This window comes from Gossypium hirsutum, chromosome A12 (assembly GCF_007990345.1).
Source record: "Gossypium hirsutum isolate 1008001.06 chromosome A12, Gossypium_hirsutum_v2.1, whole genome shotgun sequence".
Classification (NCBI taxonomy): Eukaryota; Viridiplantae; Streptophyta; class Magnoliopsida; order Malvales; family Malvaceae; genus Gossypium; species Gossypium hirsutum.
In genome coordinates this window covers 4,933,205-4,944,407 of record NC_053435.1, presented here as the reverse complement: position 1 = coordinate 4,944,407, position 11,203 = coordinate 4,933,205, and the positions used below count along the sequence as shown (strand labels likewise).

General features: G+C 33.6%; 1 protein-coding gene across 1 annotated transcript; it reads right to left on the bottom strand.

The window, feature by feature from the left end:
• Positions 1 to 5,804: 5,804 nt before the first annotated feature.
• Positions 5,805 to 9,877, bottom strand: LOC107932073 (uncharacterized). The gene is made up of 5 exons (XM_016864019.2): positions 9,284 to 9,877; positions 8,159 to 8,268; positions 7,698 to 8,069; positions 6,575 to 7,253; positions 5,805 to 6,343 (listed from the first exon to the last, which is right to left on the bottom strand). The coding sequence occupies exons 1-5, from the start codon at positions 9,522 to 9,524 to the stop codon at positions 6,264 to 6,266; spliced, it is 1,482 nt and encodes a 493-aa protein (XP_016719508.1). The 5' UTR covers positions 9,525 to 9,877; the 3' UTR covers positions 5,805 to 6,263.
• Between the last annotated feature and the right edge of the window lie 1,326 nt (positions 9,878 to 11,203).

Genomic DNA, 11,203 nt, shown 5'->3' with positions numbered 1-11,203 from the left:
GTCTGTTAGTGATTATAACTCAGCCATGTTCAGAATCACTTCACAATTGAATTTATGTGGAGAGAATATTACTGATGCAGAAATGTTAGAAAAAACATATTCAACTTTCCATGCAAATAAAGTTGTTCTGCAGACACAATATCGTGAAAAAGGCTTCTAGAAATATTCTGAATTAATTTCTTGTCTCCTAGTAGCGGAGCAAAACAACGAGCTGCTAATGAAAAACCATGAATTACGCCGAATTGGCTCTGCTCCATTCCCTGAAGCGAATGTGAGTTTACACAATGAGCAAGAATTAAAAGAAACACACCATGCAAATAGTAGTGTGCATGGCCGTGGTCGTGGCCGTGGGCGTGGCCGCAGACATATATATGGATATGGTCGAGGTGGTCGTTTTAAAAATTCATATTCCTACCAGAAGTGGGATCGGAAAAATGGTAACAGGGAAGAGAAAGAGAAAGGTGAAAATGTGACTAATGTATGCTATCGTTATGGAGGAAAAGGACATTGGTCTCGTGTATGTCGCACACAAAAGCATCTAGTTGATCTTTATCAGCAGTCCATAAAACAGAAGAGAAAGAAAGTAGAAACCAATCTTGTGTATAAATATGGCGAAGGTGATTTTGATGATGGCAATGCAACCCACTTAGAAGTGGCTGATTTTCTTTTTACCCCTGAAGAAAATTATTAAAGCCACAAATTTCGATAAATAATAAAATAAACCTCTACTACTCTATGTTTCATTTAGCAACTTTAATAATGATGTTATGACCTTTACTAGTGTTATGTTTTATGTGATAATTTTGTTCTATAGATCTTTTAGTACTTTGAAATTTGAATACCTATTTTCACCATTATGTGTGACATTTTTTGGTTATTTTTTTTCTTTGAAGAACATTATCTCGCAAAGGCAATCAGCTATGAATGGTGAAAATATATGTCTAGTAGACAGTGCAACTACTCACACCATATTGAAAGACAAGAGATATTTTTCTCATTTAATAATGAAAGAAGAAAGTGTGAGCACTATATCTGGTAGTACAACTATTATAGAAGGCTCTGGAAGAGCAATTATTTTATTACCAAGGGGAACAAAAATTGAAATTATTAATACATTATACTCCCCTAAGTCTCAAAGAAATTTATTGAGTTTTAAAGATATTTGCCAAAATGGATATCATATTGAGACTTTAAATGAAGGAAATTGTGAATTCCTTCAAATTACGAGTATTGCTCAAAGCAATAAACAAATTGTTAAGAAATTGCCTGCATTCTTTACTGGTTTGTACTATACAAAGATCAGTTCTATAGAAACACATGCTATAGTAAACCAGAAGTTTACTAATGACTTTGTTCTTTGGCATGATCGGTTAGGCCATCCCAGTTCAATAATGATGCGAAAAATAATTGAAAATTCATGTAGACATTCATTGAAGAGCCAGCAGATTCTTCAAAACATTACATGTGCTGCATGTTCACTAGGGAAATTAATAATCCGATCATCACCAGCTAAGATAAATAACGAACCACTTACTTTTCTTGAGCGAATTTAAGGGGATATATGTGGGCCTATACATCCCCATGTGGACCATTTAGGTACTTTATGGTTTTAATCGATGCATCGAGTAGATGGTCTCATGTATCTTTGTTATCAACTTGCAACCTGGCATTTGCGAGATTGCTTGCTCAATTGATTCGATTACGAGCCCATTTCCCAGATTTTCCTATTAAGACCATCCGTCTTGATAATGCTGGTGAATTTACTTCTCAGTCTTTTAATAATTATTGCATGTTCATTGGAATAAGTGTTGAACATCCTGTAGCTCATGTTCACACACAAAATGGTCTAGCAGAATCTTTAATAAAATGATTTCAATTGATAGCAAGGCCATTACTTATGAAGTCAAAACTCCCAATCACTGCTTGAGGGCATGCAGCTGCATTAATTCGCATCAGGCCAACAAGTTATCATAAAGTCTCCCTCTTACAAATAGTTCATGGTCAAGAACCAAATATTTTCCATCTAAGAACATTTGGATGTGCCGTATATGTTCTGATTGCTCCACTATATAGAACTAAGATGGGACCTCAAAGAAGGTTGGGAATATATGTTGGATTTGAATCCCTATCCATAATTAAATATCTAGAACCATCTACAGGGAATCTATTTACGGCTCGTTTTGCAGATTGTCATTTTGACGAGTCAATTTTTCCAACATTAGGGGGAGAAATCAAACAACTGGATAAGAAAATTAGTTGGAAAGAGTTGTCATTAGCTTATCTTGATCCTCGAACTAAGCAATGTGATTTAGAAGTTCAAAAGATTATTCATTTACAAAGTTTAGCTAATGAATTGCCAGACGCATTTTCTGACCCAAAGAAAGTGACTAAGTCACATATACCAGCTATGAATGCTCCAATAAAACTTGATGTCCCAAAAGGACAAAATCTAGTTGCTACTGAGTCTAATACACGCCTGAAACGTAGTAGACCAATTGGTTCCAAAGATAAGAATCCTCGAAAAAAGAAAAGAGCAAAGATTAATGATGGCGAAATCAAAGAAAAAATGATTATACCGGGATCTCCTGAAGAGACTATAGACATGACTGAAAGAATAGTTTTAGAAGAAAATCAGGTACCTGACAATGAAGAGATCTCTATTGATTATGTCATGTCCGATATAAAATGGAACCGAAATCAAATCGACGTTGATGATATTTTTGCATGCAATGTAGCACTAGATGTTATAAATAATAAAGAGGATTATGAACCAAAATCGATTGAGGAATGTAAATAAAGATATGATTGGCCAAAATGGAAAGAAGCAATTGAAAATGAATTGAAATCGCTAGCTAAAAGAGAAGTGTTTGGTCCTGTAGTCCGTATACCTACAGGTGTGAAACCAGTGGGATACAAATGGGTTTTTGTGCGTAAAAGAAATGAAAAGAGTGAAATTGTAAGGTATAAAGAACGTTTAGTTGCACAAGGATTCTCACAAAGACCTGGAATTGATTATGAGGAGACATATTCTCCTGTGGTGGATGCAACTACATTTAGATTTTTTATAAGCCTGGCTATAAGAGAAAGGCTTGATTTACGCCTAATGGATGTGGTAACAGCTTATTTGTATGGCCCACTAGATACTAACAATTATATGAAACTCCCTGAAGGATTTAAACTGCCTAAAGCAGTGAGTTCAGGTTCTAGAGAACATTATTCGATCAAATTGCACAAATCCCTTTATGGATTGAAACAATCCGGACGCATGTGGTATAAATCGCCTAAGCGAGTATTTGTTGAAAGAAGGATGCAAGAATGATCCAATTTGCCCATGCATTTTCATTAAGAAGTTTAGATCTGGATATGTAATTATTGTAGTATATGTTGATGATTTGAATATCATTGGAACTCCAGAAGAGATCCAAAAGACTGTTGAGTGCTTGAAGAAAGAATTTGAAATGAAAGACCTTGGAAGAACGAAATTTTGTTTGAGGTTACAAATTGAGCACATAAAAGAAGGAATCTTTGTGCATCAATCAACGTATATTGAAAAGGTGCTAAAGAGATTTTATATGGATAAGGCACATCCAATAACTACCCCGATGGTTGTAAGATCACTTGATCCAAGTAAAGACCCTTTCCGTCCTCGGGAAGATTGTGAAGATTTTCTTGGTCCTGAAGTGTCATACCTCAGTGCAATTGGGGCATTAATGTATCTTGCTAGCCATACCTGACCTGATATATCTTTTTCTGTAAATTTGCTAGCAAGATTAGCTCATGCCCAACTCGGAGACATTGGACTGGAGTAAAACAGATATTTCGTTATCTCCAAGGCATAAAGAATATGGGTCTATTTTTCCCTAATAAATCCAAGACAGAGTTGATTGGTTTTGCAGATGCAGGATTTATGTCAGATCCTCATAATGGAAAATCACAAACTGGATATGTTTTTACATATGGAGGTACTGCAATCTCTTGGCGCTCAATGAAGCAAACAATTGCAGCAACCTCGTCTAATCATGCAGAAATCTTAGCAATCCATGAAGCAAGTCGTGAATGTGTATGGCTAAGATCTATGATCCAGCATAAAAGGAATAATTATGGTTTATCATCTGAAAAGGAAACTACAACTGTCTTGTTTGAAGACAACACAGCATACATTGATATGCTCGATAGTGGATACATCAAAGGTGACAGAACAAAACACATTGCACCAAAATTCTTCTTCACTCATGACCTCTAGAAGATTAAGGAGATAAAAGTTAAGCAGATCAGTTCAAGTGAGAATTTAGCAGATTTATTCACTAAGGCGCTTCCTACATCAGTGTTTCAGAAGCTTGTTTACTACATTGGAATGCGTCACCTTCGAGATCTCAAGTGATGTAGCCATTAGGGGGAGTGAATACGCACTGTACTATTTTTCCCTTAACCTTGGTTTTATCCCACTGGGTTTTCCAGGTAAGGTTTTTAATGAGGCAGCATATCAAACGTATAATTATGTACTCTTTTTCCTTCACTAAGTTTTTTTCCTACTGGGTTTTTCTTAGTAAGGTTTTAACGAGGCATAATTAGATAATGAACATCCAAGGGGGAGTGTTATGAAATATTTATGTGGATGCCATTATCAACCCCATAAGTTATAAAACTCTTCCTATACCCCATAAGTTATGAGACTTTTCCTATACCCCATTAATATGGGAGATAAAAGGTCATGATCATTTACATGCCCTATAATAATTAAAGAGTTACTTTTAACCCCTATATATATGGGCTCATGTACTCATGAAATATATATAAAAGAAAAAGATACACACTCTCTTTTACATTCTCTCTACATTCTTTCTTCTATCACATTTTAGTTTATTCTTTCTTTATTATTTCACAACATTTTACATATTTTTATATATTTTTGTACCATTAATATTCTAACAATTCAATTATTAAATTTATCAATATAATTGTATTTGTCATCGTGTAAATTTTCGGAACAAATTTGATATCTTTATCATAATGATCTAAAAAAAGTGTATATTAATATTTATTGAATGTTTGAAAGTTTTTTTTTACATAAAACAAATTGCTAGAAATTTTTAGTTTACATCAAATTTGATATGCGTGATCTATATGAATAAATATGATTGAATCATTAAAATATCAATCGTATAAAAATATACGAAAGGATATAATGTGTAAGTAGATCCTTCTCCAATCATATCTCATATATATATAAAATATTTAATGCATTATCGATGCATAAGTTTTATGCACCATCAATATATGTTTCAATGATTTCATTTATGAAATAAAAAGGATATTGAATTTTTTTGTTTTTCAACTGTAAAAAATGACTTTCGTTAGTTCATTTTAACCTTGTTAATAGAAATGGTTTAATTTAATGGTATTTGATTAAATTAAAAATTAATGATTTATATGAAAATTGAGTGATGTTAAATGTAAATTACTCTTGTTCTCTAATTTTTTATTTTAAAAAAAATTCAACCATCCACGGTTGTTATTTTCCAAGACTTAGTTTTCAGCTTGATTTGTTGATTTCATGTGATAAACAAACCAAATGAAACATTTCTTTTCAACTTGATTTTATCATTTTATTTGACTAAGAAGTCCAGTTCAGTGCTGTACACGATAAATTCTTTCCTTCTTCCGTTTCGTATGGTGCACCAAACATGCGAAAATGAACCCGACACACCAGCTACAATCCCACACCAACATGCCTACATCCTAGCAAGGTTGTAACAAAATATAACTATTGACTGCTAAATGATATTTTAAAATTTTAGAAGCTATTTAACATACTGAAGTCATATATATATATTCTTTTTATCATTCCATGAGTATTATAAGACACTAGTTTTTACAATTTCCATATAGGGGCTCAAAAAGAAGCAGGGTATATATTCTTTACACTTTGAATCAATATAAGAGAGTTCTTTGTGATGCCTGCTTCTTCCGTAGCCACACCATCTCTAGGTGTTATTCCCTTTGGGAAAAACATCCTGCGTTTTTTTTTTCTCATAAACACTCGAAGTAAGATGAGTGGCCTGCCAGCTTTCTGGCTTGGACCATCAGCTCATCATCCATCTCATTTACATGTACATTGCTTGCCTGAAGGAAAAAAAAAAGAAAAACTATGAAACTTTTCGTACGTGCTTCTACCACCCTTGCCATATCAAAATTTGGAAATGAACATCTATCATGGATGACTTGGAACTTTGGGTGGCATGGCACATAATGAATCAATTCGATCATAAAAGGAGACGAAAGATCAAGACTCCTAAAGATCCCAATAACCAGAATTCCTTGGGGAGAACACTAACTGCTTTAGCTGCAAATGCACAACAATCACAAGAACAATCATTACAATCAGCTAAAGCATCATTAACAAAATATGGATAGATGGGAGACGGATGAATCTTAACAAACAAGCTCAACACAAAAATGCCAAGTTTGCGACAATACAAAGGAGAGCATTTTTTAAAAACAAAATACATATGCAGAATCATATAAATATTTCTTTCGGGAGAATAGTATAAGTCACTAAGCGTTAGATGCTTACATGAAGGTGATTGCACTGATGGTGACTGAGCAAGGGGTGCAGAAACTGGGCCCTTCACGCTGTCTATACCCTGGCCTGGACGAGACCCGTAAGACACTGAAGGTAATGGTGGTAGATCAGGGGACAACTGTGACGTGGAATGTGGATGATGAGGAGTTAGGTTAGAATGAGATCTTGGTGGAGTGGCAGGGCGAGAGTATGGACAGGGCGGAGGAGCTGTAGTAGAGGGTGCAGGAGAAATCAAAGGAGGAAAAGAAGGGTAGGGACCACTTTCAGGACCTGGTGAATGCAGGGGACTATCACCAGATGGAGAAGCAGCTTTACACTTACGGCAAGGTTGGGGATGATGACTCTTTGGTGATGATGCTGGAGGATGAGTAGGCTTAAAAGTAGGATGTGGGGAAATAGATGGCCCTGGAGATGGAGCTGGTGAAGCAGTGGGAGCAGTAGCATGAAGTGTACCCTTGAGATAAGATGATAAACTAATGCTTTTAACTTTACCAAAGACTGAGTTATTAAGACCAAGATTCTTAGCAGGAGACTCTGTGATGGTTTGAGCCAATTGCTTTAATCTCTGAGGCAGAAGGTTACCAAAATCAGATGATGTCACTGAAGCCTGAATGATGACTGGGGAGGATATCGTCGACCCTTTTTGGTTTGTTAATTGCACAAACAAATTCTGCAATTAAAAATAATAATAATTATTAGCAAGTAGCACCATAAATAGGAATCAAACATTAGGACATATGCTCTTCCCTCCGAACTCCCAATTTCTGGTCCATTGCAATGAAGAAACTTCAAGGGTTTAATTTTCTAAACTCAGGCTAAGATGCAGTTACTAAAAAATGATTGGACAGTTATACCTATATCCTAGGAGCTGCTAATCAAGAGTGTTAATACAGTTAACACAGAACGTTTAAGATGCAGTGTGTTTCTTTATCCTTTTTGAGAATCAATTTACTATTATTCAACAATTCAATTGATTTTGAATAATTTGGTAGCAAGAAATCTTCCAATTCCCACTTCCAAACACTATTAGATCAGATCTGTGGTCATGGGAACCCAAAAACCAAACATTGGTGAAATCAAAATGCGCAAGTGTTGCTAGAAACAGATACCGTACCTCATAAGGTCTCAGACGCAGGCCATATTTCAGCTGATCTTTTAACTGAATGAAGTTGGCCAGTATTTCAGCTATAGAATTATTCAGAGTAAAATTAAATAGCATTTGGGTTATTGGCCAGATGAAAGCAGGTTGTACAGGGATTACAGTGATGCCCTTAGGAAACTTCAAAATCTCAAACTTAGAAGGCTGCCCGAAAATTGAAGTAGTCAAAGTCAGATTGGATTCTTGAAGGAACAGCTCAATTAAAGATGATCTCAGCACACTTAGAGATACTGGGTTTATTGCACTATTTATGGGGTCGGAAAGAAGACCAAACACCACATCAGTAGAGTTAGATGCACCTGACTGGTGCATGGATAAGACAACCACCTGTGAAAATGAGTAAATTTAGATCAACTTCTCCCATAATGGGGCAGTAAATACATGTAAATATAAATGGCATAAGATGGGTGTAAAACCTTAGTAGCCGGCATGCCTATTTCTTCATAGATATCATATTCTAACTTTTCAACATACTGAACAAGCTCTGAAACTGGTTTCTGAAGTTTAAAGTATGCACGAACTGAGGCTGCAAAGCATAAATGAATGCATGTAAGTAACAAACAAGAAAAATTACTCGTATTTCACTAAGCATTTAGACCAAAGTCACCAAATCAGGAAAGGCTAATTCTAAATAAGGAACTGATGTCCATTATCTTAATTTGACAGCTCCATTAAAAAATGAAGTAACAAGCCAAGAAAGGCCATTGAGTTCAGTAGAGAACTGAATACTCGTATGATGGCACATGATCTTGCAAAAGATTACCAGTTTCTATGTGATCAACTGTTTATCAATTTATGGTATGAAAAAAACAATCACCACAGATCCTTGCCTCAAACATTTGAGATTTTTGTTTAAAAGAAAAAAAAGGGGGGGGTTAACGCATTGAAACAAGCCATTAACCGTTTCCCATGTAACAAAAAGGAGAAATACTCTAAAAATAGAAAGAAAAAAAACCACTTTCTATTATACAATTTTACTTGAACCAGGCTTTAAACATAAAATTGAATATATAGATACACACATATAGTTCCAATTTAGAAATCAATAAAGAACCTGCCCTCATAGTAATTGCAGTAAAAGGTGAGGTACATGCATAACTATTTACCCAAAGAATTAGCAGAAACCAATAAAACAACAAGGCAAAACAAATAACATCCGAAAACCCGAATGGTATGAAAGAAAAACAAGGGAAAACCCACATTTTAGAATATCAAAACTCCAGATTTAAAAGATAGATTTCGAATCTACAAAATGAAATATAACCAAGTGCAACTAGAAGAGGAGCCAACCAAGAACCCTAATTGAAGCAGAAAGGTGAAATAGATATCAATCAGGGAAATACCCATTAGTCCTCGAAAGTTGAGGATCCAATTAAAACAACAAAAAGTGCAAAGAAAATTAACCTAAGCGCAATTATCGGAGATACCGTAAAAACCCTAATCAAACAGAAAAGAAAAAAACCGCTTCAATGATTAAACCCTAGTCAAACAAATAAAACGAGAGACTAAATTAAAATTTTAAAAAGAAAAGAAGAACTTACCACTGAGCTTAATAGCTTGTTTGGCATCAAATCCAGTGGTTATAGAACGGAAAGGAAGGATCCAGAAGATCCCTGGCAACAAAACCGACAAACTGAGAAACAAAACAAAAACACATTTGAAACTGAGCTCGTTTGAAAGCCTTGAGAAAAGCATCCAACATCTCCCTGGACGCCCTTGATCGTTCCCTGATTCAAGATTCTGCTCTCTTTGCTGCAGATCTGGATCCTCATTTTTCCCCATTGAAAGAGCATCTGGAAGAGCACAAAAAAAGCTAAAGACTTCTCTCTCTCTCTCTAACTCACTGGCCCTGGGTCCTTCTCTTCTTTTTCACTTTGGCTCTCTAGAAAACTCGCTCTATCACCAACAACAGCAACAAAGAATAACTTTGCAAAGGGTTGAAGCGTGTGGATTGAAAGACAAGCGTTAATGGTGGGCATATGCCCTCTGCCTCTCTCTCTGTCTCTGTCTATTAACTACAAAATTTTTACACACTGCCTCTTTCTCTTTCTCTTTCTCTCTCTTTCTCTCTATAACGCTCACCTTTTTCACTTTCATTTTATTTCACAAGCTTTTAATTGAGTTGAAATTACAAGATTCAATTTTAGTGTTACTTGGTGTTGAATTATTTTTATAGAGTAATAAATATTATTTTATTTACATTATGAGTAGGACATATTCTTTGATTAAGAGGAGTTAAGTTATTATTTATGGTATTATTTTTACGTGCACCCATAGTAATACTATAACAATTCCGAATTAACTGAAAATATATTTTTAAAATATCTGGTGGTAAAAACAAATATCTTATTTTATCCTCCTATATTTCTCTTTCACTTTTTCATTTCATCGCACCTCCCCCAACTTTCTTCAGCTAATTCTTTATAATAAAATAATATTAAATTTTACAAACAATCATATATTTTAATTTTATTTAAAAATAAAAATATTTTCATGCCGACTTAATAATAAATAAGTTTTTTAAAAAGAGGTATTTTGGTTGGTGCCACTATGAATTGAAATTCAAATGGTGGACAATGTGTCATAAAACAATATATACATATTAAAAAAAAAAAAGGTCACTTGCTTGGAGGAGAATTTCTTTTAAATAATTATATTATTTTCCTTTTATGTAATTTGGGTTTCACTCAACGGGTAGTGGGATGTTGATCAATATTGGACATGCACGTGGACCAATAACAAGTCAAGGATCTCCTTTATAATCAATTAGAATAATTATGCTACATAAGTTAAAGATGTGATGTCTACTTTGATTGCACAATAGTTACCAACACTAGTGTAATCTTCTTCTACAAGTCTTCTTCTTTTACATATATATTATCTTTAATCTTATTATAACATAATAAAATAACACTAACGTAACCAACATGTATGAATTACAGAAAAAATAAATAAATGAATGACAAAGTTTATTTATTTCCTCTCTATTTTTCTTTATTTTTTTTATATTTTTTTAGTCAATTTTACCATCAAATCCTTTGGATTTTGTAAACATTTTGTTTTTATTCTATTTAAAAAATATATGTATTATCTTCTTAATATTATTTATAAAATTTTAATATTTTTCTTTATGCCAAGGTATGTTTGATAAACCATGTAAAATTTATTTTCAACAAAAAAGTTTTGAATAAGATAAATAGTACTTATAGAAAATATTTATTTTATTTTATTTTATTTTATTAAAAGTTTAAATAAATTATATTTTTTTTAAAAATTATTGAAATGACCATATTTATCTTTTACTTAAAACTATCTAAAATAATATAAAATATTATATTAATAAGATTAAAATTAAAAAATAAATAATCTTTTTAAATTAATATTTGTTTTTATCAAACAACATAATTACATTCCATACTTATATTTACTTGTTTACCAAATATTTTTCTAATATAAATTTA